At 36.8% G+C, this 16,222-nt stretch overlaps 1 protein-coding gene and 1 long non-coding RNA gene across 6 annotated transcripts in view; one reads left to right on the plus strand and one right to left on the minus strand.

Annotated features, from left to right (window-relative positions):
- Nucleotides 1-16,222, plus strand: part of LOC129206762 (uncharacterized) — a 53,956-nt gene that overhangs the window by 24,003 nt on the left and 13,731 nt on the right. The window contains exon 3 of one of the 3 annotated variants that reach the window (XR_008577274.1): nt 1,935-2,049. The exons of the other annotated variants lie outside the window; for them this stretch is intronic. This is a non-coding gene — a long non-coding RNA (uncharacterized LOC129206762). The remainder of the gene's footprint in view (nt 1-1,934; nt 2,050-16,222) is intronic. 3 annotated transcript variants of the gene reach the window in all.
- The window catches only part of ABCC8 (ATP binding cassette subfamily C member 8), an 80,099-nt gene that overhangs the window by 18,396 nt on the left and 45,481 nt on the right, over nt 1-16,222 (minus strand). For 2 of the 3 annotated variants that reach the window (XR_008577271.1, XM_054826560.1), the window contains exons 17-26: nt 15,960-15,995; nt 14,343-14,378; nt 11,129-11,227; nt 10,184-10,268; nt 8,835-8,915; nt 6,118-6,255; nt 3,558-3,683; nt 2,752-2,851; nt 1,891-2,138; nt 759-919 (exon numbers count right to left, since the gene is read on the minus strand). Coding sequence is in view for 2 of the 3 variants with exons in the window: in XM_054826560.1 (XP_054682535.1) it covers nt 759-919; nt 1,891-2,138; nt 2,752-2,851; nt 3,558-3,683; nt 6,118-6,255; nt 8,835-8,915; nt 10,184-10,268; nt 11,129-11,227; nt 14,343-14,378; nt 15,960-15,995 (1,110 nt within the window). In the remaining variant the exon portion in view is untranslated. The remainder of the gene's footprint in view (nt 1-758; nt 920-1,890; nt 2,139-2,751; nt 2,852-3,557; nt 3,684-6,117; nt 6,256-8,834; nt 8,916-10,183; nt 10,269-11,128; nt 11,228-14,342; nt 14,379-15,959; nt 15,996-16,222) is intronic. The other variant, XM_054826561.1, reaches the window with a different exon arrangement.

A 16,222-nucleotide genomic window follows, 5' to 3' on the forward strand; every position in this document is an offset into this window, starting at 1 on the left:
GTTGGAATAATATATTAAAACCTTTCCTTTAGATTTGTATATGTAAAATGCAAACTTCATTATTGCTCTGTAATTGTTAACTGTTCCATAACTCATGTTGAAAAAAAAAAAAGAAAAAAGTTCTAAAAAAAAAAATCAGATGTTTTCCGTGTATATGATTTCGCCATGATTTCTGGGTCAAACACAGTTAGCTTAAAAATAAGAAAGTATTTTTCCTGATGTTCAGTAACAGCTGCAGGTTTGAATCAAGTTACAACTCTTCTTTCATGCATTAGAAAGAAAACTTATGCAGGACAGAGGCCTTTAATGGTATCTGTGCATGCCAGTGTATTCCAATGATGCCTGTGATGACACTTGTCTAAGCTCATTATCTTTCATAGGCTTGCACAATCACTGCCAATTATTTCCAATAATTAAGATGATGATGCACACTATGAATGAACTGTACAACACATTGATCAATAATTGTGTTTTCTCCCTAATTAAAAACAGAAAAGAGAAATTAAACATGCAAGGAAGTAAATCTCTAAAGTCACAGTCAGGCAGGAGAAGTGTTTGACTAGTGTCTAGGAACTTGAACAGCCCGGGTACCATTTTCAAAAATTGCTCAGTAGTTTGATACCTGGTGATTTTCAATGACACTTAAAAGAAATGTGATTCACAGTCACTTCTTAATAAAAACTGTGCTTAGAAGACTGCCTTAAAGTGAGAAACACAAAATGACTACAATATAATTTGTATTACAATCAGAGAAATACCTCATTGGAGCCAAAATAATTTTATTTAGTAAAGAAGAATGTAGCTTTTTGGTGACTTTCAAGCCAGTCCATTCTACCGCTATTGATGTGACAAGACATAATACAATTCCAAGACAGCAGAGAATGCTGAAAACTTTTGAATATGGAGAATGGTTGAAATCCTAAGAAACAAAGAAAGAATAACAAAATTATTGACTGTAAATTATGTTTAAAATTTATTGTAAAAACACACACAGAGGACTGAAAAATTGTATGGACTAAATCCTTTTTCCTCCCTAAATTAAACTGCCAATGATTTTCAACCATCTTAAGCCACTATTTATTATCCTTTGGAGAAAGGAGTATTTGCATGAAAATAAGAGATTAATCAGAAATTTAAAATCACAGAATACTATAAAAAAAAAAACCCCGAAAAGATATATTTGATAATTTCATCTGAAGGAAAAACCCATCTTCACAGCATTTATTATGGCTTTGTTGTTTTGGTCTATTTTTTGAATAGGAATAAAATACAATAGTTTTTATTTTGAAATACTAATTTAATATTAAAATCCAGCATCAATAATCTTTTAGAGATGAAAGCGTGACTCCAGTGAAACCATTCATGCACCTCTCAAACATTCATGTGGAGTATTTGTAGGCACTAAATCCCAATAAAGAGAACAAGCCCAGTTCCAGCAAAATCCCTCCACTACTGCTTTATACACACTGCGGTCAGTTCCATGTGGAATTCACATAAAAATCAACCAAAAAAGCATGCTTGTCCTAAAAAAGAGTATCTGTTTTTCCCATATGTTACAAAACCTGAAAGCCTTACTTGCAGTGAGAACACAACACTACAGGAAAAAAGAAAAAAGAACTATGATATCAAAATTACTTTGGAGACCAAGGTTTAGGCATATCAACTAGATGATGAAAATACAATAAATCTAGCAAAAGGAAAACAACAATGCACAAAACTTAACTGTTAGTTTTATTGCACTGTGTACCTGAAAATGCATTAAACCTCAAAATACTCTGGAGTGGCTCTATTACTAGAAATATAGCACATCACATACAAATCTTGGAGCAGAGGTTGACAGTTTAACCACCAGTTAAATCATAAGAGGAAGGTAAACGAGGCATTGCATACCGCACACTGAGAGCAGTTTTTCAGCTCTAGCTCTGTCTTTTCAGCAATGGCATCTGAGGTCCAGTGCGCCAGGCAGTAGTCAATGGCCACCATCACTGTGTGCTTCAGCAGCTGGGACAGAACCAGCAGTGGCAGAAGGAGGATTCCTGCTGCGCTGAGGTACTTGCCACAGGCTCTCCAGGGCATCTTTGCTCTCTGATGCAGCACCGAAGACAGGTTGTCTTCATCATCGCTTTCTGTTACTTCTTCTGCAATGCACACAAAAAAAGTACAGCCACACTGACTTACTTATAGAGACCTTTCATAGGGAATGGCAAGTGGCAGCTATAAAACAGGTCATGTTATACAGGATAAAGAGCGGCTTTAAGGTGAAATTACCTGCTCAGGCATGCATATATTAACCTGCTAAAGTTATCAGTAATGCATGCTAAAAAGATACAAAAAACCTTAGCACTAGGCAATCATTGTCTTCAGCCATGTTTTTGCAACTTAGAAGTACTGGCTTGATAAAAATTAATTGCAACTTTTTCCTAGGTAAAACCTTGAACAAGTGTGCTTAGCTATTGACAGGTTCAAAGCTCACCCAGCATAAATTACTCAATATTATTGCTCTTCCATTATCAAATAATGTTCAGGTATAAAGAAAAAAGTCTCAAAAGTTTGGAGGAAGCTATGACTTCTGGATGCTTGAAATCATCGTAGTCCAGCAGTAAACTCAATAGAAACAGCCCTCTTACAAGTCATGACCCACACAAAAAATGATTATTCTCTTGCCTGTTTTAATTATGTTAATTAATTCTAAAATAATTTAACTCTGAAACAGTAATATAGTGGTACTGGGCTCAAAGGGTGCCCTTTTACCTTCATCCTCTTCATCATCTTTTAGCAGACCTTCACGGGAATACATAGTCCTCCGGAGATTCGTTCTTTCCAAAACAGTTTTTCTTTCAATAATGGTCTCCTAAAAAAGAGACAGTTTGTGTGTTTTCAACCACAGAATTAATAAAAAAAATTACTAGCTGTGACAAAACTTGTTTCCAATCAGAATATCAGGGAAAAATAAAAGTGAGAATCTTACAGCAGGCAGTCATAAGTGATTGGTTTGCTACCTCTGTGTAAAACCAAAGGACATAAATTAGATATATGATATTAATTTCAGGTTGTCAATCCCAGCCCTCCTGGAATCTTAACTTGGACAGATACCCCTGAATTAAAAAGAACTAAGATTAATATCTCATTCTTCCTATGTTGTAGTATTAAAGACAAAATGTGTTAATGATTTATAGAGCTTGATATATGCACATACCCAACGCAATGAGTAAATTTAGGCATATTTATAGAAGCAGTGGTCAGTATTACACATTACCAATGTTTTTCCCCTAAAATGGCCCCATGTAATATTCCTTAGACAAGAAAATTTTGATAGGGCTTCACTAACAAGAATGGATCAGAGGCAACAGTATCAAGGAAGTATGACATGTCCCAATAATGGGATAACGGAACTTCTCTTAATAGATCAATAATAATGGTAATAGTCATACTACTCTCATACTAAGTTAGAAATCACACACAGCATGTCAATCCTTGCTAATGCTTTCAACCTAAAAAAAAAAAAAAAAAAAAGTTCAAATGTTTTGCAAATGTCTATTGCCCTGTTCATCAAAAACCTTCTCCAGCTCTTGGTCTTGCCGATTCATTAACGTCTTCCAGTGTTCAAAGAGCTCAGTCTCTGATTTCTGAATGTCCTTGAGTGTTCCTTCTCTCTGGATGTTACCATCTTTCATTGCAATTATCTAAAAAGTTTAGAAACACAAGTAGTAAGATAAATAGCCATGTATCTCTATTTATTTTAAAGCTATGTTGCTGTGCCTGGACAGAATTTTGTCTTTTTTTTTTAAATAAAGAATATTTCTGCGAACAAATCTGTCTTTTTAAAAGACAGTGAAGTTATATTTCAACTCTATCTCCTTTACTCAAGATGCTGCAAAACCAGAAACTTCCTATACTTCTTGCTTTCAGAAAGGAAGGTAGCTTTTAAGTAAGAAAGGACGGGGTCCCTGTCAGCAGACAGGAGATTGCATTACTCTTCCTAAATACAAGTCATTAGCAAGATAAGATTTTAGAGTTCTCTTACCTCCTAAAAGGAAAAGGCTTTTAGCAACACACTGTGCACAGCATGTTTTGCCCTCATTCAGGCAATTAGATATGAGCATGCTGGCTCCACCGTCTGTTTGATATCATGGACCTGATAAGGAAAAGCTAGGGAATGTGAATCCTTAAAGCTTTTAAAAGCATAGATAGCGGACACGGTTTGAAAAAAAAAAATATATATGCAAGACAAAGAAGGGTGTGGTTTCCAGGTTTATATCAGTGTAACTACATTATACACACAGTGTAACCACCTTCACTTTAGATCTGACAAGGAGAATTGGAAAATGAAGCATGTGGATTGTAAACCCACGTGACATCATTAGAAAATAGTTAATGCAGTATTTATTTTTCTCTCTCCCTGGAAACTCAGAAATTTCCATGGGCAGGGGTTGGAGAGGTGAGGAAATAATCTATTCCACTTATTGCTAAGAATTTACACCAGAGGAAAGGAAAAAATAAAGCAAACAAGGATCTTTTTGTGGTCAATTTATTCAGGAAACCTGTAATTGGGCTGGACCTTGAATTCTTCTGAAGGTTTTGCTACAAAGATTTAGGAGGGCCATCAGATAGACCTCCGATTATATTTTTATTTAAAATTCCTTAATAAAATAAAATAAATATTCCTGATGCACTCCATTGGGTAACACTTGCTAAGGCTTAATGAGACCTGTGCTTAGGAAAAAAAAAAACAAAACTGGAACTATTTCTTAAGAATTTTTTTTAATTATAAACTTAATTAAAACAATCCTTCCTGCCCTAGAGTCTGTTTGGAGCAGTATATTTCATAAAACATTACTGAAACCCACTTAGAAGATAATAAAAATAAAATAATTCTCATAGAGTATCTCATAAAATGTGAACACCTAGAAATGGGTCTGACATTCATAAAGAAAATGAAAAATATTATACTGATACAAGGCCATAGCTGGGCATATTAAAAAAAAAAAGCCAATATATAACAATTGAAAAAGAAGAAGCTAAGTTGGACCTCATAGAAAGGGGAAGAAGGCAGAAAATTCCTGTATCCTGAGAGACGCTAACCAGAAAACCAGAACTGTGTTGAGAACAGTAGTAATTCTTAAAGGGATACACCTGAGGGACAAGGTCACAGCAGACACCATAAAGGATAATGCTGCCCACCAAAAACATAATCAGAACAACAGTAACATCTATCTGCAACTTATAGCAAGCCAATACATAGAACAGAAAGCAGCTGAAATATGATTATTTCTTGAGACAGAATAACTGCTGCTAAAGTCTGAGCAAGCTGCAAATGAGACATGAGTCCTGCTAGGAGACATAGCTGCAGTCATCAATCCTCGTGGGCAAGCCGACCTGTGATGTAGCTCAATAACTGTAGGAGAACTAAGTGCAAAGCTAGTGTAAACTGATGAACTAAAAAAATAAAATCAAAAAAACCAAACCTCCTTATCCTACTTGATTTGCTTCACCTTTGACATTTGCAATTACAAACTGTTACAGAAACCATATCTTGATTTTTTTTCTGTAAACTGCAAGATATAACAAAGAAACCTAACAAAACAACTGAATACTACACATTTCTTAATTTTTTGCCAACAAAGGGTAAAAATATTCTTGAAACATTATGTACTAGTACTAACAACAAGGAAATACTGGTTTGTTCCTTGTATTTCCATGCACCTCAACATCCATAAAAACACCTTTTTTATGTGACAGCACAGACAAATTCCTAGTAACATCCCAGACATAGGCAAACATGTCACTCAAACATTTCACTGTTTTGAGATCAAAAAAAATGAACAAAATTTTCTGGTTTAACTAAAGGGTTTGGATACTCAATATATTTTAAATGCAGCCTGCTTTCATGAGAGTATTAAATATAAGCTCTGTGAAAATCCAACCTATTTAGGTGTTCTAAGGTGGAAATCCTGAAATTATGGCACCCCAAACTCAGTGGCTAATTTTCAAAAGATCTTTATTATGTCTCTTCTCACTAAACCACCACTTGGTGGAAAGATGAAGCAAAAGCTTTGTTTGTAGCAAGACATGCCACGTTCATGCCTCCTCAGAAAAAAGTGGGAAGAGTTTTCTTACCCAGTCAGCATGGGGTAAGTACTGCAGCTTGTGAGTTACTAGCACAATGGTCCGCTTGTCTTCCCGTAGCATTTTCAGAATCCCTTCTTGCATAAGATGGTCACTTAGGTGGATATCCAGTGCAGAAAATGGATCATCCTGTCATGAGGGAAAGAGGTCAGCTTTTGGAGCCAGCATTTACAGGATTTAAGGAAACTGACAGATTTTTAATACCAGTAAAACCAGTTAGATCCATACAGACAATCAAGAGAGGCCATCAGAAGATGAAAATTGTTTTGAGGAATGTTTTTCTTAAATTACATAACAACAAACATTGAATTGTCTTTCTGCAGTGAGTACTCAGACATATGGTAATGTCAGCTGTGTAAATGCTATGATTTCCTGAGGCTTTCTGGGAACTGCTCCTCTTAACGGATGTGCTTCATATCCTACGTAACTGCAGTACATTGTTTCTGTCAGACTCAAGGCAGCGCAGGAATGTATGACTATGGCATATATTACACAAACTGCTCCAGGGACAGTGACAAAGAGCACATTTTTATTTCCCTTGTACATAATTGCCTTCTGATTTTTTTTTTATCCATAAATCAAAACTCTATTAAAGAATCACAAAAGGAGAAATATCAATCAGTTTGATGACTCTGCTCAGATGCTTTATTGACAACCTAGATTATCTTATTGAGTTAATGAATTACATGCAATTAATTTAGGCTTAAGCTAATATGTACCATCTTTGGGGGGACTTGTTTACTTAATCCTATTTATATGGAATTACAAATCAATTATTTCTGCTTGGACTACTAATACCGGCTGTAAGATTTACTTAGTACTACTTCATACTATTATATTACACTAAACCTAGGATTTCTTAAAAATAAAATTTTGTTTTCTTTTGTCCAGATGTTTGCTGATAATGTAGGACTGAATTTGAATTAATTCTGCTTTCTCTGAGCAACATCATTGCCACCAGTTAGTTAGGGAGACACATAAGCAAAAAGGTGACTGCTTTAGAAAATCCCCTTTAACTTTTATTCCCTTCAATTTGGCAACAACTTACATTGTGCCTGCATTAGATACTTTAGTATTGTTGCTTTCATGTATCTACAACACCAAAAAGATCTGAAATCAACAGTATGATAAATACGACCACTGAAATTCTAACAGAGCATCATAAGGTAGAGCACTTAAAAAGTGCTTTTGAAACACAGTAACTTCTGACTGTGACACAGAATTTATCCTCAAAAATGTGTGTGCAACTGTGTGTGCACTGTGCTCCCAGAGCAAGGATGTATGTTGTCAGCTTTACTGCTGCACTCTTCTGACCTGGTACAGACCTAAACACCATTCTGAGCCCCAGATTGTGCACAGAGCCACCTCATCTGCAATGCTGCACCTTTTCAAACTGTGAATGCCAGTTCATAGAACGCGACATTGCACTGTGGCGTCAGGCAAGGATGTTCATTAAGGCGGCACTCACCATATATGATTATAATGATGCATTGATTACAAGACACCTGGAAAAAAATCAGTTCATGCTACAGGACTAGTCCAACATGCAACAAACAAAACATGCTGACTGACTGAATGTAGTTAAGAATAAAATATGTAATGAATTATCATATGACCTTTTTCATCTCTGCAGTGATCACAAGAGGTTTAGAGAATATGAAAGGTTATTGACTATGAGGTGCACACTTGTGAGAGAGAAGTTTCATAAGCATTTGTTTACAGAATCAGTCTTAAAAGAACTGAGTGTTTGCAAATACTAACATATAGGATTCCTGATTATTTTTGAAAGATTAATAACTGGAAAAAAGTTTATTTGTAGGTGCTTTTACATTATGAAACCACAAAAGAACCATAGGAGGTTACTGAGTGTCCTGCACAAAAGGACAAAAGTGACAAAACCAAGTTACAGCCCAATACTGTATCTGCTGATTTGCAGCACCTGGGCCAGCTGCTCTCTAGTCTCCCGCACTCTGGTGATTGCCCAGAAATGCCCGACACATGAAGCAAGCACATATTGATCAGCCTAATTACAGGGAAAGGTGTAAGTAACCTCCCAGACTTTTAGGGATGACCTGTAATGTGCACAGCTTTTCTAATCCCATGTGACTCATGTCTCACTGTCATAATAGCTGGTTTCAAAGCTCCTTGAAAACTGAGCTTAAGAAAGAAGTCCTAAATTGGAAAGTCAGCAAGGTCACTACTAGTGAGTGTGTAGGATGCATCCATTTTCCCACCTACTAAGTTTTTAGAGCCTGCTCTCACTCCTTTCTCCATAGCACTTCTGCTGAAGTTGGGACAGGATATACGACAAGCAGTTCAGGGTGGGAAGATGGCTTAGTTTATTGCAGAAAGGAAACATCCCAGACACAGGACAATAATTTTAGGCCTGAGACATTTAGGAATTTCATTAATACAGCTGAGTATTAAATTTCTGAGTACCAAAGATAAAAACAAGGGTCAAAAAGAAATTTCAATAGACTGAGAGGGGAAGCATCAGCATTTCAATTTGTATCCTAATACCTATCTGTCTATCTGCACCATTTACAAAATGCATCTTACCTGCAGGCTAGCTAACAATGGATATAAACAGCGCACATTTGGCTTAGCTCAGTGAAGTACAATGTTCTGTGTGTGTTAGCCATGAAATACTCTAAATGCTCGCATCTCATGCTTCTGTTTGCAGCATAAACGTAATGGCACCTACTCACCAGGAACACAACATTTGTCTGCTGGTAAAGTGCTCTTGCCACACTGATGCGTTGGCGCTGCCCTCCAGACAGATTAATACCCTGGCGATAAGCAGGAGAAAAACAATCAGACGGTTATATAAACATCAATTGAATATTCATATTTTGATCTAATTATCCACAGAAGACTTTCTGGACAAAGAAACCCAGAGAAATTTTTCAAAAGTGTGGGCCTGCAATTCAGCTGGGGGACAGTGCACAAATTGTTAGAAAAGCCAGAGCCCTCTGTCTGGAGCTGTACTCCATACATACCAGAGGGACGGGAAATGTAATAGTTTGTGGTGACATTTAATAGGTGGCATAGATATTTTGTAGTCAGTCTAAACTAGACTTCTACTCAAAAGTTAGCCTTATGAGCCTGGCTGTGTCCTGTTGTTTATTTATTTTTATAATCACATGCTGTCATACCGTGTCAGCTCCATTTTATACTATCATCAGTAATTGCTAGCTGGGAGGTCAGACCGTGTTGAGGGAATATTACCTGGTTGCTATTGTACTTGTTTTCGGCCAGTAGTCCCCTGCTACCACCCTGCTCTGATCCTGTGATCCACCTGCAGTTTCACAAAGACCTTAAGCTCTCATGAGCCAGTACCGTTGCCAAAAGACGCTACCCTACCTTCTCCCTCCCCTCCACTTCCCTCCTCCTGTCAAAAAACATTGGTTGGGCTACACAATGAATTGGGCTAGGAACTAATCCATTTAAAATTAACGTGGTAGCCAGTGTGGAGATTAGGCATGGAAATGTATCCTTAAATGTATCCTTGTGGGGGGTGGTTTGTTGTATTTTGGAGGTTTTTTGTGGTTAGGTTTGTTTGGGGTGGTTTTTTTGTCTGACTGACAGTGCCAGTATATGCCAGAGCAAATTGTTTATTAATTGTAAATCTGTGACTTCTGTTTCCTTTCTTGTCACTCCCTAATCTTCCCTGATGTGATAAACCTTAGACTGCCGTTTTAGCTTTTCCAACACTTGCCCTTTGAAGGTGTTCTAAAAATCTATGAATTATTTATTTTAGTGTAACTCCTAAAGAAACCAAAAAATGCACTGTGAAGTCAGGATATCTGAGATAGCGGCCGCAGAATTAGTCAAACATTTTGATAGCAGCACATTTAAACCATCGCATCTCACATAAATGACAGTGTTTCCATGTTTACTAAGCAACGAGCTTTCAGAGTAATGACCCAAACGTACACTTAACTAAAAGATTACCCTTGTTGCCAAATAACCGGTAAGATTTCAAGAACACAACAAAATAATAAAAACCCCACTATATATTTAAAACAAAAATAGAAGGCTGTAGCTGTTTACTGACCCTCTCTCCAATCTGGGTTTGGTCTCCGTGAGGGAGAATGTCAATATCAGGCTGGAGGGAACAAGCATCAATTACTGCTTTGTACCTGCGGAAACAAAAACGGTAATGCAAAATCCACACAGATACTGCTAAAGAAGCACATTTCCTACCTGCAAAGGAACAAAAATCAACCAGCTGGAAAAATCACACAGCAGAAAACATATTTGGTAGCCACTAATTGTTCTAATGGGATCTCCTGCAATCACAAGCAAGTAAATAATATTTCAGCTATGAAAAAGCATCTTAGGTCAGCTTCCCAATTAAAAATATTTAATACTTAAAGCCTGGCAAAACAAGCACAACTTCTTCCATGGTATATTATTCTTTAGCATTTAACTTTTTTCATGCCCAGGGCCTTTGTTTCGTGTTTCAATATCCAAGGATGACAGAAAAAAATGTGCGTAGAGTGTGAATACATAGTCAACCACTTCTTTTAAGGGCAGGGAGGGATGGAATACCAGCAATTAACTTTTAAGTATTTTAGAATGTTTAGTGGGCATTTATACTGAATAAAAAGGCAGGCTATTAATCCTTCACAATATACCAAGCACTGAAACTATAATGAACAACATTCCCACTCCCAAATGGCTAATGTCCTTCTGAGACAGTTAAACTAGTCAATTAGGTACAGGAAGAGAACACTGTATGCTGCACAAACATGATCCTTGGAAATGAAAACACTTCTACACTTAAGTTCAAGTGAGACTGAACTCCGTCCCTTGTGTCTGTCAGGAAAAGCATGGTCAAAGGGGGACACTCAAGGTCTTTTGTTCAGGCAGGTGCAGCACACTTGTTACTAGAGGGAGATGGGACCTGAGGATGCGTGAACTGAGGCCTGAGGCCTATGCAACTCCCTTATTTAGCAAAAAGGGGAGTAAAGCACATAATGGTGCTGAAATCTGTTACCTTTGTTTGTTAAAAGGGCTTTCAAACGTGATATTCTCTTCCACTGTGGCATTGAGCAACCAAGGCTTCTGTGATGCATATGCTACTGATCCTCTTTTCCTGGAAAAAAACCCAACGACATAGTTCCCAGCTTACCAGTGCAGTAGGCGTTTTTGGAAACCATTTTCTTGTAAAGGAAGAAACCGGCGATAAGTCTTCAAAAACACTCTTTCATTTCTTTTCTTTAGGAAAATCAATAGCATCAAGGAAATACGTAAGATGTTAAATTTCCAAGAGAATACTGAAATTGTTCACCTAACTGAATTTCAGTTTGTTCCCTCTTTTTCTGCTGTGAGGTGGGTTTTGGAGAGGCTAGCTCAGTAAACCTGCCCCTTGAGCTGTGTGGATGGCAGGAAGAAAATTACCAAAGACTGAATCCCAGCTCTGTTTGGATAGACTAATAAAAAAATGTGTAGCAGATCACTAGTTAGGCAACAATATTTTAGGAGGGACGTTCTAAAAAGATGTTTTTAAGGTGTTTAAAAAAAAGTCAAACAACTCCACACATGCACAAAGGCAATTCCCTCCCCAACACATTTATTTTCCCCATTCTAAGAAGAGACCTTGAGTCATAAAGTAAATGGGTAGCCATAGGTAAAATCTTTCTATGCCTATAAATACAAGAAAGAGAACTCAGGCAAAAAACATTTGCTTAATTTTCCCCTGTGGCATTGCCCACATAATGTACCATCAGAAGGATATGGTCAACAGGATCTCACTGGGTATATTTTATTTCATAGGGATTATTACTATTATTATTACTATTTAAAAATGAAGGTATCTGCCTGCTAGTGAAGCAGTAATGCTTTTGTGGCTGTTGTGCACTGAGGACCTCAGTAAGGCGGAGCTTGAGAAAGGCAACGTTTTTTTGTTTGAGCAACTAATACTGTTGGAAAACTCCAACAAACTATCCGTTTCTCCAGAAAAGGGCCAAAAGAAGGATCATACACCTAAAAGCATATCTGTTTTCTTTCCAGCTATATCAGTTAATCCAATAAAAAGACAGGACCTCTCACCCAAACGCAGCCTTTGTCTGCTAGACAGCCATTACAGCAGCCTCTTTCTAGTTGGGTCTGAATGCAATTCAAACTATGAGCTGCCAAAATACACCAGGCGCTTTATCTTTTTTTATCAGGAGTTAAGGTCACTTGCCCTGCTCATTTTTTCAGACTTTCACCAAGCTTGCTTAGAAGTCATTATAGGATCCAATTTTCTCTGATAACCTGAAAGAACACACAGTTACACTACCCTGCTAACATGCTTCCAAGTTCAAATGTCTCATGGCTCATTAGAATTTAATTATGTTTTATGAATTCTATTTAAAATGAAACAGAAACCAAAAAAAAGAAAGAAAAAAGACAGAAAAAAAAAATCCCCTAAGCAGCACAGCCCATAGTCTCAAATATCTAATTCAAAGAGTATTCAGTTCTGCCTCAAGAGAGAAGCATTTGTTCAATTAGTATGAAATTCTCATCCCAATGATTGAGAAAAAAATTGCTCTGAGCATTCCAAGATGAACATGTATTCCCTTCCCCTCCTTTTCATTGCTTGAAACTGTGCCTTTGCTGCTCTTAATTCTCAATGTGATTGAAAAGTTACTTCTAATTCATTTTTCAAAAAATGAAAAGTAATTTCTAATTGATTTTTTGAGAAATAGCAGCAAAGTTTTGAGGAAAAAGTTTTTACAACTTTTGTAAAAAGTGTTGTTTTGTTCAGTGAAGATACAGGCACTGCCAGTAAGATGTATTCCATGTTGAGAATCACCACAATGCCTGGGAACCCCATTCACGTTTGGCTTACATTCTGCTTTTAGCCCATCAGTGAGAATTAATTACTGCAAGGAATTTGGAAACAAGCAATGAGCTTGTCAAAATTCATTATAGATTTAGAATTTAGCAAACCCCTCTAAATCAGACTTAATTGCAAATTGACACTAGGGTGACATATCAGGGCAGATCATATTTTGACATAAGCAAAAAGTTCACAAGTGGTTGATTGTATGAGAAATCTATTGCATGTCTACAGTACTTCTTACAGTAGAGAGGCAAACAAAACTGTTACTGAAACTGTGAGAAATATGTGGCCAAAAATCCAAAGAACAAAATACTCTGAAATGGAGTGTGCAAGACTTTCTCTGAAAGCCTATCTTGAACCTACCTAAGATTTCACACTTAGAAGACTGAATGCAAACAACTGGCTTAGCAGACAAAGACTTACAAGGAATTTATTCTGCAGGTGGAAATAATTCCCTCCTACCCCCAGACTGCATAAACAAACATGCATTTTCATCAATGGAGTGTAATTTTTTTTTCTCTGATAACACAAGGTAGACTAACCATAACCTCTTAATTATCACAAAGAAGTAGACAGCAAAATCCAACCTTACAATAAATAGAGAAAACCTTCCCTGAGCTCCCTGAAGACTATGCACTTTGGCTAACATAGCATCAAGCCTGTTCTTTAATTTAGAATCACAAACAACATTGTCAAGATTGTTTGTTTAATGTTATTACTCTAACTCTATTTTCACATTTCATTTTGTTAAGTCCAGTAGGCTCAGTATGCATTCAAGATCACTGAAAATAAGACTAGTTAAGGGACATTCATATATGAATCTCAGTACCTTAATAAGCCTGCCAAATCTGAAAGGCTGGTGATTTTTAAAAGAAAATAGAAGCACTTAAAATGCAATAGACTTACAATGGTAGAGAAAATAATAATTGCAAAGCCTTTCCTATGTGTTTTCCATTGCTGACTACAGTTTTATGTTGATTATTTTGCACAATTCATGAATTTCTAATATCAGTCAACAACTCAAAAACTAATGTTCTCCAGATACCAGAGAAATGTGTACTGTCTTGTCCTATACTATTACTGCATAAACAAAAAAATACGCTTCCACTATTTTCAGCCTGGTGGTAGGTAATAGAACATTCTGATATTACCAGTCCTGAGTATTCAGAGGCATACTTTTTTTGCTGTTATTAAGCTGCAAGGGTCACCTGCTTGTTTTTAATGCTAGATCTTGCAGTAGCTACATACAGGACAACCCATTGCCTTCTAAGGGGGAACAACTCATTAAGTGCAGACACTTCTGAAGAATGTTTGCAGTCACAGAATGGCTGAGGTTGGAAGGGACTTCTGGAGTTTCCCATTAGTTTTTAAAGTGATGTACCTGAATTCCATGTCAACAGGAGATTCTTTCTCTGGGCTGCAGAAAACAAACACAAGGAGTTTTTTTTTAAACAATATAATGATTTTAGACAATGCAAGTAATACTTTAAAGTACTATGCTATAAATAAAAATACAACAAAATGATTGCATAACAGAAATAAAACTCTCTTAAGCATGCTAAAATTCTGTACTACATGATATTGACCTAAAAAAGGTATGGTTAAAGCTTCAGTTTTGAGAAGCACTAAACAACCTTGTAGAAAGTTTTCAACACCGATGAGCAAACGCTCAAGACCTCACAAGACTTTGGCTCAGAATACTCTGTTCTGAGAACACCAAAAATGTTCTATGGGATGCTAGTGCAACAAAACCACCAGACATATTCCTATAGCACTTACCCAACGTAACGAGGATTCCCAGAACCTCTGATGTAGGCAATTGTTTCATACAGTATAATATTCTTTCCTACTTTTTAATATCCTTACCATACCATTATGCACGTTATCTCACTGTTTGTTGTCCATCCCCCATAACAGTTTCAAACATATGAATGTCTAATTCTGATCATATTTGTCTTGCATCTTAATGGGTTCAAGTGGTTTCACTTTTACTTGGCCCACAAATTGCAGTTTCTCTTATACAGTAAGAGCTGTGAGATTTCCAAGTATCCTTTACCATGAGGCTTAGTCCTTAGATACATGAAACTCCCTCTTATACCATGCACAGATGGGAGCAGAAGTTTTGCAGGACTCAGTCTGACAACCAGGTAACAAGTCTGAGGAATAAGGTAAATGGGAGAGAAGAGGCTGATAAACCTAAAGAAACGGCAGTAAAATCGTTGGTGCGTCACAGAATCAAGAAAATATTCTGGTCAGTAGAAGAAAGTTTAGTATAAGTCAAGAAAAGCAACATCGTATGACATTTTTCCTCTGATGATTTCAGTAATAAAGTTCTCACTGACTTCAGCAGGGATAGGATTGTCACTTTGACAAGATTTACCATTCTGGAGGTTTGTGCACCACACTAAAATGACAACCATGTCAGAAAGCTTTGCTCTCAGTTGATTTGGTAGATATTCTCAAAATCCAAGCTGAGCTATGTTGATCAGGTAGAAATAATTTCCATGCAAGGATCCCCTGCCAACAGATGGACTAATCTGCTAGTCCCCACACTTCTCAGTTTGTGTGTGCCTGAAGAATGCTAGGTGCGAAAAAAAAGAGAGGATGTAAAAATTGAAGAGAAGTGTAATGGGGAGAATTTGCTTTAATAAGTGAAACCTTTCAAGCAATACTTGATACTGTTTTTTGAAGTGTAGCATTAGGGAATAATCTGGTTCAGACTTTAACGGAAGGATTTTCAAAGACATACAGTAAAGTTAGGATACAATTTTCAAAATTGCCAAACAGCCATGTTTTCATAAAGGAAATCCAGCTCTTATTTTAATAAGTCACATAGGTAGTTTCAAAAATTGTATCCTAAGCAAATTAACACAGTGGAAGTTTCACTGATTTTCAAAATTCTGACTCTGAAAATCTTAAGCATAGATTTTAGAAACCTTAGGTTCTTCCTATTGCAATCGATCTAGTAGGAAGACAATAATCGCATACAATACCATACCTGACATCTTCCCCCGTCTCACTGTCAGAAGTACAGCTGCATCACAAATAGAAAGCAAAGATTGTTTACTTAAGTAAGCACAGGCAATCTGCCCCAGAAAGAAAAACTATTAAATTCCACTTAGTGCACAGACTGCAAACAGTATTTATCACAGAGCTGCAGTGCAGCATCTGTTCCTTCTACACAAATTGACTTGATTTTAGCAGTCAAAAAAATTTGGTGACAGTTTTTTTTCCTTATAAACATTTAATTTGACTCAACAA

Source organism: Grus americana, chromosome 5 (genome assembly GCF_028858705.1).
Source record: "Grus americana isolate bGruAme1 chromosome 5, bGruAme1.mat, whole genome shotgun sequence".
NCBI lineage: Eukaryota > Metazoa > Chordata > Aves > Gruiformes > Gruidae > Grus > Grus americana.